The sequence below is a fragment of the Carcharodon carcharias genome, chromosome 1 (assembly GCF_017639515.1).
Source record: "Carcharodon carcharias isolate sCarCar2 chromosome 1, sCarCar2.pri, whole genome shotgun sequence".
Taxonomy (NCBI): Eukaryota; Metazoa; Chordata; class Chondrichthyes; order Lamniformes; family Lamnidae; genus Carcharodon; species Carcharodon carcharias.
This window is the reverse complement of record NC_054467.1, coordinates 264,762,285-264,776,941: the sequence shown is the minus strand read 5'-3', so window position 1 is coordinate 264,776,941 and position 14,657 is coordinate 264,762,285. Positions and strand designations below refer to the sequence as shown.

Sequence of the window (14,657 nt, the reverse complement as noted above, 5' to 3'; positions counted from 1 at the left end):
GTAAAACTATTAATTTGTGTCTGTCTTCAAGGAGGAAGATACAGAAAATCTCCCAGAGATATAAGGGAAAATGAGGAACTGAAAGAAAATAGTATTGATAAAGATAGTCGTTTGGCAGTACAGACCTTGAGTATTGCTCAAAAAAGAGACATATTGAAACTTTTCGTCTTGCATTCATCAGGACACTTTGCAAGAATACCAATGTAAGGGGATACTGGAGTCATTCTTCAGGACAATGCCATGACCAATCAGGGTCAAGCTGCCTGGTTTAAATTTCAAACAATGCTTGGCAGTTAACTGTCAGTCACCATCAGTTGGTGCATTCTCAATGGCAATGCCTCTACCAGAGTCCACTTGCCAACCAATCAGCACTCTCTTCTCATACAGTATACACTGTTGTTTTCCCCTTATTTGGTATTCTTGCCATAATCTTTCAGTCTTCCCTAGACTCGGGAGGTGCCTGAGGACTGGAGAATTGAAAACGTTACGTCCTTGTTCAAAAAAGGTTGAAAGGATAAGCCCAGCAATTACAGACCAGTCAGTTTAACTTCTGAAGGGTCACAAGGGCTCAAACGTCCATTCTGTTTCTCTCTTCACAGGTGCTGTTAGACCTGCTGAATTTTTACAGCATTTTCTGTTTTTGTTTCAGACTTCCAGCATCTGCAGTATTTTGATTTTATTTTAGTTTAACTTAAGTGTTGGGGAACCTTCTTAAAACAATTAGTCAGGATAGAGTTAATAGTCACGTGGAAAACTGTGGGTTGATTAGGAAGATCCAGTGTGGATTTCTAAAGGAAAATCATGTTTAACTAACTTGGGAGTTTTTTTGAAGAGGTAACAGAGAGGATAGATGAGGATCATACTGTTGATGTGGTGTACATGGACTTTCAAAAGGCATTCAATACAGTGCCACATAACAGACTTGTGAGAAATGTTATTGATCATGGAATAAAAGGGACAGTAGCAACATGGATACAAAATTAGCTGAGTAATAGGAAACAGATGGTAATGGTCAGTGGATATTTTTTAGGCTGGAGGACGATTTGTAGTGGAGTTCCCCAGGGATCATTATTAGGACCCTTGCTTTTCTTGATATACGTTAGTGTTCTAGATCTTGGTGTGCAGGGGCCAGAGTTTGCTGAAGATACAAAGCTTGGAAGCATTGTAAACTGTGAGGAGGACAGTGTAGAACTTCAAAAGGATATGGACAAGTTGGTGGAGTGGGCAGATAGGTGGCAGATGAAGTTCAATGCGGAGAAGTGTGAGGTGATTCATTTTGGTAGGAAAAACATGGAGAGACAATATAAGGGGTACAATTCTTAAGGAGGTGCAGGAGCAGAGGGACGTGTGTGTATATGTGCACAGATCATTGAAGGTGGCAGGACAGGTGGAGAGAGCAGTTAATAAAGCATCTAGTACCCTGGGCTTTATTAATAGGGGCACAGAGTACAAGAGCAAGGAGATTATGCTGAACTTGTATAGGAAACTAGTTAGACCTCAGCTGGAGTGTTGTGTACAACTCTGGGCGCCACACTATAGTAAGGATGTGAATGCACTGGAGAGAGTGCAGAAGAGGGTTACAAGAATAGTTCCAGGAATGAGAAACTTCAGTTATGAAGATAGATTGGAGCGGTTGGGACTGTTTTCTTTGGAGTAGAGAAGGACAAGAGAGGGTTTGATAGAGATGTTCAAAATCATGAGGGGGCAGATAGAGTAGATAGAGAGAAACTAGATGGTAAAAGCATCAAGAACGTGAGGGCACAGATTTAAAGTTATTTGTAAAAGAAGCAAATGTGATGGGAGAAAAATCTTTTTCATACAGTGGGAGTGGTTCGAGTCTGGATTGCACTGCCTGGAAGTGTGGTGGAGGGGCAGGTTCAATCGAGGCATTCAAGAGGGTGTTAGATCATTATTTGAGTAGAAACAATGTACAAGGGTACAGGGAAAAGGCAGGAGAATGGCACTAAGTCATAATGCTCATTCGGAGAGCAGGTGCAGACACAATGGGCCGAATGGCCTCTTTCTGTACTGTAACATTCTGTGATTCTGAAGGTGTCAGGATGTTATTAATGGGATACCACAAGGATCAGTGCTGGGGTCACAACTGATCACAATCTATATAAGTGATTTGGATATGGGGACCAAAAGTAATATTTCCAAATTTGCTGAAGATACAAAACTAGATGGGAATGTAAGTCGTGAGGAGGATGCAAGGGGGCTTCTGGGGGATTTGCACAGGCTAAGTGAAAGGGCTGGAACATGGCAGATGGAATATAACATGATTAAGTGTTTGGTAGAAAAAACAGAAAGGCAGAGTATTTCCACGTGGTAAGAGGTTGGGGAGTGTTGATGTCCAGAGGAACCTGGGTAACTTCATTCATGAGTCACTAAAGGCTAGCGTGCAGGACCAGCAAGGAATTAGGAAGGCAAATGGTATGTTGGCCTTCATTTCAAGGTGATTTGAGTACAGGAGTAAAGATGTCTTGCTGCAACTGGATACAGCCTTGGTGAGACCGCACCTGGAGTATTGTCTACACTTTCAGTCTCCTTATCTAAGGAAGGATATACTTGCCATTGAGGGAGTGCAATGGAAGGTCGTCAGACTAATCCCTGGGATGGCAGGATTAGGATTGTTTTATGAAGAGAGATGGAGGTGACTGGGCCTGTATTCTCCAGAAGTTTGAAGAATCACAGAATCAGAATCACAGTGCAGAAGAGGCCCTTCGGCCCATCAAGACTGCACTAACATGTGAGAACCACCTGACCTACCTACCGAATCCCATTTACCAGCACTTGGCCCATAGCCTTGAATGTTATGACGTGCCAAGTCTCATCCAGGTACTTTTTAAAGGATGTGAGACAACCCGCCTCCACCACCCTCCCAGGCAGCGCATTCCAGACCGTCACCACCCTCTGGGTAAAAATGTTTTTCCTCACATCCCCCCTAAACCTCCTGCCCCTCACCTTGAACTTATGCCACCTTGTGACTGACCCTTCAACCAAGGGGAACAGCTGCTCCCTATCCACCCTGTCCATGCCCCTCATAATCTTGTACACCTCGATCAGGTCGTCCCTCAGTCTTCTCTGCTCCAACAAAAACAACCCAAATCTATCCAACCTCTCTTCATAACTTAAATGTTTCATCCCAGGCAACATCCTGGTGAATCTCCTCTGCACCCCCTCCAGTGCAATCACATCCTTCCTATAATGTGGAGACCAGAACTGCGCACAGTACTCCAGCTGTGGCCCCGCTAAGGTTCTATACAACTCCAACATGACTTCCCTAATTTTGTAATCTATGCCTCGATTGATAAAGGCAAGTGTTCCATATGCCTTTTTCAGCACCCCACTAACATGCCCCTCTGCCTTCAGAGATCTACAGACAAATACGCCAAGGTCCCTTTGTTCCTCAGAACTTCCAAGTGTCATGCTGTTCATTGAATACTTCCTTGTCAAATTACTCCTTCCAAAGTGTATCACCTCTCACTTTTCAGGGTTCAATTCCATCTGTCACTTATCTGCCCATTTGACCATCCCGTCTATATCTTCCTGTGCCCCAAGACACTTAACCACCCAGCCAATCTTTGTGCCATCCGCAAACTTACTAATCCTACCCCCCACATATGTTGTTTCTATAAATGACAAATAATAGGGGACCCAGCACAGATCCCTGTGGCACGCCACTGGACACTGGCTTCCAGTCACTAAAGCATCCTTCTGTCATCACCCTCTGTCTCCTACAAATAAGCCAATTTTGAATCCACCTTATCAAATGACCCTGTATCCCATGTGCATTTGCCTTCTTTATAAGTCTTCCATGTGGGACCTTGTCAGCTTTGCTGAAATCCATATAAACTACATCAACGGCAAGAATGAGAGGTGATCTCAATGAAACTTACAAAATTCTTACAGTCAGATGGGGATAGGATGTTTCCCCTGGGTGGTGAGTCTGGAACCTAGGGGCACAGTCTCAGAATAAGGGACAGGCCATTTAAGGCTGAGAATTTTTTCAGTCAGAAGGTGGTGAATCTTTAGAATTCTCCATCAGAGAGGGTGTGGAAGCTCAATCGTTGAGCATGTTCAAGACAGAATAGATTTCTGGATAGGAATACAGGAACAAGAACATCTACCTCAGCACCACTTTCTTGAGCTAAAATAATACTATTATACTAATTACATCAAGGGACATGAAGATAGTGGGGAAATATTGCATAGAGGTAGATGATCAGCCATGATCTAATTGAATGGTGGAGTAGGCTCAACAGGCCAAATGGCCTACTCCTGCTCCTATGTTCCTACTAGGTTTATGAGTGCTCGAGCCAACATGTAGTGCCTTCCTTTCCCTGAGCAACAGGATCAATCCCATTTCTGGGCCAATATTTGTCTTATATAAACTAGGTGTGTCTGTTTGTGTTTCACAGCAACAGCTGGAGCACAGAAAGGATCTAAAGAATGTGACTGAACTTGTCCCAGTACAAGTCTGTGCCCTCACTGGCAAGTCCAGCATCATCGTTAATTGATTAGTCATTGGGTGGGGAGTTAAAACTAGCTACATGTAACCAGTACAACTGCAGCAAGACTTTATTCTTATACTTCAATCTCCTTGCAATAACAGCCAACATGCTATTTGCCTTCCCAATTGCTTGTTATACCTGCATGCTAACTTTGCATTCCCCTTGTATGAGTACACCGAAGTGTCTCTGAACAACATTTAATTCCATTAAAACTGTAGTACAGGTGCGGCACAGTACAGCTTGTGTTCGTGTGTACATGTACAATGAACCTTGTATAACATAATTCCATCACCTTGGGTGCACTGAGGCTAAGTCAACCACCCAGAAATACATATAAAAAACTGGATAAAGGCCAAATTTATAATTATATGGTTAAGTGTGTCACTTCCATCCACACTACACAGGGTAAACGTTAGCTACCACGTCCAATGTATATAGTTCTGTATAAATGAATGAAAATGATTTTAAAGGTTAAGTGCAGCTAACTCTCAGATTTAAATTGGTTAATTTATTTTGTGATGAGCCCACTTTCAGCTGTATGAATCAAACTGCACCAAGTTAACACTCAAAAATACATCATGAACTATTTTTTAATCGCAAATGTTTAAAAAATTGTGTTTTACAATGCTGCCTGATTGCATTGGTTTGCAGGTTATGCTATTGGATAATTAGTTTAAGCAGAAGTGCAAAAGAAAACAAAATTTGCAAAACAGCAGAATTTTGGGCATTATTTGAGGCCAGATTGGTGATTACAGCCACAGCAGATAGTCTACCCCCAGTATCAGAGAACGGGACATACTGTGTAGCTGCTAGAGGAGCTGCATTCTTGTCCAGAATCAGAGGGGTAGAAATTCCTTGCATTTCCAGGAGAAGCAAACCACACCACTTCCTTCAGTATGTTGCATTAACTGTAAACTGCAGGGCTCACTAAATCCACCTGGAACAATGTGGAGATTTGCCCAGGTATGTCCTCTCCACAAAAAGGACAAATCCAGTGCGGTCAATTACCACCCCATCAGTCTACTCTGATTCATCAGCAAAGTGATGGAAGGTGTCGTCGACAGTACTATCAAGCAGCACTTACTGGGCAATAACTTGCACGTGGATGCTTAATTTAGCTTCTGCCAAACGTGAAGAAAAAAAGCTGAATTCCAGAAGTAAGGAACATTCTTTCTGTTTCTATGTATTAATGTAAAATTTTCTTCAAGCAGTGACTTTGTCAAGCTGTGCACAACAAGATCTTGCAACAGCAGTGGGATAAATATCTGGGGTTATATTCTAGGGTGGTTGGGTTAAAGGCCACGACACCAGAATCCCCTGGTGCCAGGGGCTCTTTTACATCCTCCTAAACAGGAATGAGGAATCTAAGTTTAACATCTTAACTGAAAACTGGCATCTCTGAAAATGCAACTAACCTTCAACAAGTTCTAGAGAGTGAGATTCCTTCCAACTAAGTTCAGGGAAGTAATATACCAAAACTGTCAATATTTTCAGTGGTCATCTGGGGGAACAAGAGTCTGTTGACACATCCAGAAGGTGCTTCTGATATTTGCAGGAGCTCTCCCAGGGATGAATTTGAATACCATTTGAAGGAAATGGATTCATTGCCCTGACTGTGTATGCTATTAATATCAGGCAATGAAACTTGAGCAGCGAAGCCACTATTCCCATACTGCTCAATCCATGAACTCTCACGCAATGCTTCTGCCTATCTGATTTTCTTCCCAACCACACACCTCTTTTGCTACCTTACTAACACACTCATTTATCTCCGTCTTTAGATCTGAAACATTAACTTGTCCTTGCCCTTTGTACATACTGATTGAACTGTGTACTTTCTTTACTCTCTGTTCTTATTACACATTTGCACACGATACCGTTGACTAGCACTGTGCTAAAGGTTGCACCCAGGAGCCCAAGCTGAGTTAAGGTTCCCATAATCCCAGGTACAAATCAGGACCACTCAGTTATAAGTGGTGGCTTTCCAAATACAGAGAATGCTTGTGCAGAGCTTGTGTTTTTACCTGTGGTGCTTCAGGTGTATCAAGAATAAGGTCAGGCAGATCCTTCAACATCCTATCAAAGGCCTTGGCAACATCGTCAGCTGTAAGGACTTTCCCCAGAAGGTCAGACAGAAGCCGGGATGTCAGCTCCCGGTGACTTGCCTTGCCTTCCAATGCAAGCGAGACGGCAAGAGAAGGAACCTCATGCTTCCTCTTTCCCAGATTCAGTTCCTGTAGCAGGGCCTAAAAATCCCAAGAGGCATAGAATGGTTATAGCACCAGAGACTGCCATTGAGCCCATGATGTCAGTTCTAGCTCTCTGCAAGAGCACTCAGCTAGTCCCATTCCCCTCCCCTTTCCTCAGAGCTCTGAGAAGCTTTTCTCTTCAGATAATTAACCAATACACTTTAGAAAGCCACAACTGACTCTGCCACACTCCCAAGCAGTGCATTCCAGATCCTAACCACGCGCTGCATAAAAAGGTTTTCCCTCATGTTGCTTTTAGTTCTTTTGCCAATCACCTGTCCTCCGGTTCTTGGCCCTTCCACCGATGGGATCTACCCTGCCCAGACCCCTCATGGTTTTGAAAATCTCTAAATCTTCCTTGCTCTAAGAACCACCTCAGCTTCTCCAATCTATTCACATAACTGAAGTTCCTCATCCTTGGAACAAATCTTGTGTATCTTTTCTGCACCTTCCCTAATGCCTTCACAGCCTTCCTGAAGTGTGCTACGCAGAACTGGACACAATACTCCAGTTGAGGCTGATAAAGGTTTATCATGATGTCCTTGTTTTTGTACTCTGTGGCCCAATTTATAAAAGCACAGAATTCTGTATACTTTATTTACCACTTTCTCTTTGGATTCTCTTTCAAAGAGAAAAAGTCTCTTTTTCATACTTTCTCTTTGCCCCTCATTTCTTTATCATTTTCCCTCAGCTTTATATATTAAACCTGCTTCTCATTTGTATTACCAACTTGATGTCTGTCGTACACATTCTTTTTCCGCTTCATCTTACTCTCTACTTCCCTGCCAATCTTTGATTCCAATTTACCTGGGCCAGATCCTATTGAAATTGACCTCCCTCAATTAATTATTCTTACTCTGGATTGCTACTTGTCCTTTTCCACAGCCAATCTAAACCTTATGGTACCATGATCACTGTCCCCTATATATTCCCCTACTGATGTTTGATTCACTTGACCCAACTCATTCCCTAAAACCAGATCCAGCAATGTTTCCTTTCTTGTTGGACCAGAAACATACCGACTAGAAAATTCTCCTTAATACTTTAGAAACTCTTCACCCTCTCTGCCTTTTACACCATTACTATCCAAATCTATTTGAGGATAATCAGAGTGCTCCAATCTTACTATTCCATAGATTTTTGCACCTTTCCGTAATTTCCTTGTAGATATGTTCCTCTATATATCTTTGCCACCAGTTGGTGGCTATAGAATACACCCATTAGTATAATGGTACCTCTATTGTTTCTTAGCTCTAACCAAATAGATTCTGTTCTTGATCCCTCTCGGACATCCTCTCTCCAGCATTGTAATATTCTCCTTCATCATTACTGTCACTCCATCTCTTTTATTTCATTCCTCATCTTCCTTGAATGTCTTGTATCAATGAATATTGAGTACCCAGAAAGCCCTTTTATTGAGCCAGGTCTCCATTAACACCACAACATCATATTCCAGCGTGGCTATCTGCACCTGCAGCTCACCAACCTTATGCATCACAGAACAAAACAATTAATCATAATCTTCATGGGGATTAAATCACAATGCGTTCCAGCAGCAATGTGTATTGTTTCACCGGTTTCAATGCAGAAAAGAATCCTAGGCACTGCCCAGAGAAAAGATGAAAAGAACTGATCCAGGGCCATAGGGTGAAGTTAGGAGGAGAGATTGAACATTTTCATAAGCTTTTAAAGGGAGAGAAAAGTGGAGAGGTGGATCGGAATCTGGGAAAGAGGAAGCACCAGGTTTCTTATCTTGTCTTTTAATGCAAGCGGGATGGCAAGGTGAATAACTGGGAGTTAACACCTGGCTTCTGGGAAAGGTCCTTTACAGGCGGAATATAACAGGCCTTGGGAGAAACTACATCTGCAGTCCTGTGTGCAGTTTGGGTCTCCTTACCTCAGGCAGCATATATTTGCCTTGGAGGAAGTGCAAGAAAGGTTCACTAGATTGGTTCCTAAGATGAGGGAATTGTTTTAGCATGAGATGCTGAGTAGACTAGGCCTATATTCCCTAGAATTAAGAAGAATGAGAGGTGATCTTATTGAAATATATGAAATTCTTATGCCAAGAGGATTTTTTTTTTCTTGGCTGGGGAGTTTAGAACTAGGGGGGTCATAGTCTCAGCATGAGGAGTTGACTAGGTAAGAATGAGACAAGACAAAATTTCTTCACTCAATAGGTTGTGAATCTTTGGAAATGAAATTCTCTATCGTGTTTACCATGGTTCAGTTGGTGAACTCTCACCTTCAAGTCACATGGTTGTTAATTCAAATCCCATTTCAGGGCTTGAGCACAAAAAACCCAGGCTCACTTTCCAGTGCAGCACCGAGGGAGCGCAGTCTTTCAGCTGAAACATTAAGCCACAGCCCCACCTGTTAAAGATTCCTTGGCATTATTTCAGGGAAGAGCTGAGGAGTTCTCCCCAATGTCTTAATCAATATTTATCCTTCAAATGAATCCCTAAAACAGATTGTGTAGTCATTATCGCATTGTGCATTGGGTTTGTGGGAGTTTGCTGTGTACAACGTAGCTGCTGCATTTTCTACCTTACAACAGTGACTACATTTCAAAGGCACTTTGTTGGCTATAAAGTGCTTTGGGATGGCCTGAGGTCCTGAAAGACACTATATAAATACAAGTCTTTCTTTTTACCCCAGAGGGCTGTGGATCTCAGACATTTTTTTATATTCAAGACAGAGTTAGATTATTGAACACTAAGGGAATAAAGGGATGCAGAGATAGGGTAGGAAGGTGGAGCTAAAATAGATCATCCATGATCTTACTGACTGGTGGGAACAGGCTCGAAGCTGAATGGGCTACACTACGGCTACTGTTTCTTGTGTTCGAAGTTATGAGTTTAGTTGAAGCTCAGGAAAACCACCATCATTTTCAGCCCATGAATGCTAGTCCCATCCCTGCTCACGGTGCGAAATCATACACCCTATCCACTGTGCCACATTCTTTATTTTCATCACTGCAGCCCTTCTACCATTGGAGAAATTGAATCAAAAGGGTTTCAATGTCCCACATGCCGACTTCTCAGCCTCCACTGTAAAACTCAGTCACCCATGTCTTAACCCACTAAAATCTTACCTCTAACACAACAGATCATTGCATTGGAATCAATTAAATGTAAAAAGAGATAGTTTATAGAAATCCCCAGGTTTCTGAACAATTACTTTGCCATGTTGTGACTGTTAAGTATACTGTATGAGTGACAAGTTATGACTGGTGTTTGTGACAGTGACACTCCCTCAAAGTTATTTTGCTCCCATTACTAAATCCTTTGTGTCAAGATGTTTACCAACCATATCTCCAACACTGCCCAGGAGTACTCCAGCACCAAACTGGCTGTCAGCATGTAAAATAAGAAATGCCTTATCTCAACACTACTCCTCCTCTGCCCCTTCTCTCCCAAAACTATTCTTTCCCACCCCGTCTGGGAATTCTCCTATCAGGAATAAGGTCATCACACTGCTTCCAAACTGCCATAAAACTTTACTCTTTAAAGTTAAAGTGAGCAATAGTTTATGACATTTCTTAAACCTACCTCTTTGACCAAGCTCTTGGTCATCTGACCTAATATCTCCTTATGTGGCTTGGTGTCGTACTTTGTTTTATAAGCACCTTGGGACGTTTCATTATGTTAAAGGCGCTATATAAATATAAGTAGCAGCTGTTGTTGAGCAGTAACCTAAAAATTAAACAAGGACAATGTATGACTTTAAAATACAGACGGTATGATGTCTGTGTGCCTGCATCTCCCACTCTCTACCATCCAAAGATTACATTTGATCATAAGTTTATGTACAACACTGTGGATGATTATTGTTTCTCCCCCTTTTGTGCCTGGTAGATGGGTGGGAGGGGGGGGTGAATTCTCTGTGGGTCAGTTATCACATATCCAGGTATTATCTGGTTGTAGCCATGGTGTTGATGTGTCAACGGTGATATTGATGATGAGGAACTCAGTGATCATGGTGCCACTGAACATCAGGAGGAGGTTGTTTCACTCTCTCTCTTGATGGTCACTATCTGGGGTTTATGCAGTGCAAATACTATCTGTCACCTGACATTATCCAGGTGGGTGTTGTAGGCTGGTACATGTTACTGTGGAACAGCCTCACCCTTGACCTCATGACTAACTTACACTTTAAAACTATCAATGTGAAGGGCAGGTGGTTGGGAGGAGCATGGCTGTCATAAGGCAAAAATCACAGCAGACTGAAATGGATCAGATGACTGGGGGAACTCTTGTAGTCAGATTCAGCAGATGGAAATCCAGCAAAACGGCTGATTCCATAATCCACTGCACCCAATGGGAGACAACACTTGGAAAATGAAATATGATATTCTAGGAAGTTTTTAAAAACTGGGGTGGAAGAGAGAGAAACATGGGGTTGGGGAGGATATTGAGAGTAGGGTCAAGGCAGTTAAAGATGCTATTCAGTGAAGAAGGCAAAAGGTGTTTTTTTCCCCTTTATTCTTTCATGGGATATAGGTGTCACTGCCAAGGCCAGCATTTGTTGCCCATCCCCAATTGCCTTTGAACTGAGTGGCTTGCTAGGCCATTTCAGAGGACAGTTAAGAGTCAATCACATTGCTGTGGGTCTGGAGTCACATGTACAGCAGACCAGGTAAGGACAGCAGATTTCCCTCCCACAAGTACATAGCGAACCAGATGGGTTTTCACAACAATCAATGAGAGGTCAACATTACTGAGACTATTCCAGATTCATTAACAGAATTTAGCCTCCTTCAGTTTTCATGGTGGAAGCATTAACCTGGATTAACCTGGGCTTCTGGATTATTAGGCCAATCATGGGGCCACGATGAGAGGGGGAGAGAGGGGCCGTGCGAGGGAGGGCATGAGGGAGTGTGAGTGACGCAGATAGCAGGAAGTGCGAGGGGAAGGGTGGGGAGGGGGAATGTGATGGGAAGAGACATGGTGCAGACCAGCGCAAGGGAGCGGCGGCCGGCGCGAGGGAGCGGGAGAGTGCGGGCCAGTGAGAGGGAGCGGGGGAGCGAGCGAGAGGGAGCGAGCGAGAGGGAGCGAGCGAGAGGGAGCGAGCGAGAGGGAGCGAGCGAGAGGGAGCGAGCGAGAGGGAGCGAGCGAGAGGGAGCGAGCGAGAGGGAGCGAGCGAGAGGGAGCGAGCGAGAGGGAGCGAGCGAGAGGGAGCGAGCGAGAGGGAGCGGGGGAGCGCGGGCCGGCCAGAGGGAGCGGGGGAGCTAGCGAGAGGGAGCGCGGGCCGGCGAGAGGAAGTGCGGGAGTGTGAGCCGGCGAGAGGAAGCGGGGGGCCGGCGAGAGGAAGTGCGGGAGTGTGGGCCGGCGAGAGGAAGCGGGGGGCCGGCGAGAGGAAGCGGGGGGCCGGCGAGAGGAAGTGCGGGAGTGTGGGCCGGCGAGAGGAAGCGGGGGGCCGGCGAGAGGAAGTGCGGGAGTGTGGGCCAGCGAGAGGAAGCGGGGGGCCGGCGAGAGGAAGTGCGGGAGTGTGGGCCGGCGAGAGGAAGTGCGGGAGTGTGGGCCGGCGAGAGGGAGCGGGGGGCCGGCGAGAGGAAGCGGGGGGCCGGCGAGAGGAAGTGCGGGAGTGTGGGCCGGCGAGAGGAAGTGCGGGAGTGTGGGCCGGCGAGAGGAAGTGCGGGAGTGTGGGCCGGCGAGAGGAAGTGCGGGAGTGTGGGCCGGCGAGAGGAAGTGCGGGAGTGTGGGCCGGCGAGAGGAAGTGCGGGAGTGTGGGCCGGCGAGAGGAAGTGCGGGAGTGTGGGCCGGCGAGAGGAAGCGGGGGGCCGGCGAGAGGAAGTGTGGGCCGGCGAGAGGAAGCGGGGGGCCGGCGAGAGGAAGTGCGGGAGTGTGGGCCGGCGAGAGGAAGTGCGGGAGTGTGGGCCGGCGAGAGGGAGCGGGGGGCCGGCGAGAGGAAGTGCGGGAGTGTGGGCCGGTGAGAGGAAGTGCGGGAGTGTGGGCCGGCGAGAGGAAGTGCGGGAGTGTGGGCCGGCGAGAGGAAGTGCGGGAGTGTGGGCCGGCGAGAGGAAGTGCGGGAGTGTGGGCCGGCGAGAGGAAGTGCGGGAGTGTGGGCCGGCGAGAGGAAGTGCGGGAGTGTGGGCCGGCGAGAGGGAGCGGGGGGCCGGCGAGAGGAAGTGCGGGAGTGTGGGCCGGCGAGAGGAAGCGGGGGGCCGGCGAGAGGAAGTGCGGGAGTGTGGGCCGGCGAGAGGAAGTGCGGGAGTGTGGGCCGGCGAGAGGAAGTGCGGGAGTGTGGGCCAGCGAGAGGAAGTGCGGGAGTGTGGGCCGGCGAGAGGAAGTGCGGGAGTGTGGGCCGGCGAGAGGAAGTGTGGGCCGGCGAGAGGGAGCGGGGGGCCGGCGAGAGGAAGTGCGGGAGTGTGGGCCGGCGAGAGGAAGCGGGGGGCCGGCGAGAGGAAGTGCGGGAGTGTGGGCCAGCGAGAGGGAGCGGGGGGCCGGCGAGAGGAAGTGCGGGAGTGTGGGCCGGCGAGAGGAAGCGGGGGCCGGCGAGAGGAAGTGCGGGAGTGTGGGCCGGCGAGAGGAAGTGCGGGAGTGTGGGCCGGCGAGAGGAAGTGCGGGAGTGTGGGCCGGCGAGAGGAAGTGCGGGAGTGTGGGCCGGTGAGAGGGAGCGGGGGGGCCGGCGAGAGGAAGTGCGGGAGTGTGGGCCGGCGAGAGGAAGCCGGAGCGCGAATGAGCAAGAAAATGTGTTCATGTGTGTCAGGGAGAGAGAGAGAGACAGACATGCTTAAGAAGCTAGAGTTGGAGGGTGGTTGAGGAGCTTGGAGGCCTCCATTTACTTACTGCCACTTCATGTCCATCTCCATGTTCGAAATACTCCTTCACAATCGGAGTCACGGTATTTTGCAGTGCACTTTCATCCAGTTCTGGGACCATCGTGCCATAAACTGTGTCCCCCTAACAAGAAAGCAGACAGACAAACCCATATTAGAGATTAGAGGCACCTCCTCAACACTGTCATCTTCCACCAGTGATTGGAGAAACAAGAAGACATGACACCCCATCATCACTCCCCAATATCGCCGCTAAGGCAGATTCCTTGTACAAATCCTCTGGCAATTGAAGTGCTACTCCTTTTGCTTGTCTCTCGACGGAAGGTTCTGGCGGATGATCACTGATAGAAACTCAGAACTGCAGCTTTCCAGCATGAACCAGAGACTGGTAAAACGAGAAGTCTCTGAACATCTCCAGTCAGATGGGCCCCGAAACATCACATCCCAAAGCATGCTCAATACCAATTTGTTCCTAAAAAGTGTCTTTCTCATACCATGTTGCGTTTTGGATACCTCACAACATACCCACCTGGACAGCATCATCATAGTTTGGATCATGAGCATCAGGCTCCTCGTAGTCATAAATAACTCCAGCTGCACCCCATACACCCTTTCCGCCAGCTCCACCTAGAACGAACACACACTGGTTATAGCAGCAAATCACTGAATCAATCGTGCATTGTTTATTCAGGAATCCAAAATCCTCCCTCAAAAAAGGCTGTGGATTCTGCTGGAAGAGTTGGGAGTTTTCAAGACAGAGATCAATAGCGATCTAATTGACAGGTACAGTGGGCTCAAAGGGCTGAATGGCCTCCTCCTCCCATCTCATGCAATCAGAAATCACATCACGCAAGGAGTAGTTAAACCACAGGCAAGAGCAAGTCAATAAGCTGGAGCATGAAGTTTTCTCCCCACCTACTATGTAAAACTCTGCTGCCTGTGTCCTTACGTGCTCCATTTAGCCCTCACGATGCCCTACATTAGCTCCCAATTTAAACAAATGCCTGCATGTTAAAATTCTCATCCTTGTTTTCAAATCTCTCCAGGGAATCAAAGAAATGTATTTCAATGACGGGAGACAGGTGAAGAGAGGGATTCCAAATTCCAGAGCTT

The 14,657-nt window shown here is 46.6% G+C and overlaps 1 protein-coding gene across 1 annotated transcript in view; it reads right to left on the bottom strand.

The window, feature by feature from the left end:
* pdcd4a (programmed cell death 4a) overlaps positions 1 to 14,657 on the bottom strand; it is a 41,069-nt gene that overhangs the window by 14,096 nt on the left and 12,316 nt on the right. Inside the window, exons 3-5 of the mRNA XM_041199497.1 lie at positions 14,074 to 14,171; positions 13,555 to 13,668; positions 6,539 to 6,760 (exon numbers count right to left, since the gene is read on the bottom strand). Coding sequence (XP_041055431.1) covers positions 6,539 to 6,760; positions 13,555 to 13,668; positions 14,074 to 14,171 — 434 coding nt within the window. The remainder of the gene's footprint in view (positions 1 to 6,538; positions 6,761 to 13,554; positions 13,669 to 14,073; positions 14,172 to 14,657) is intronic.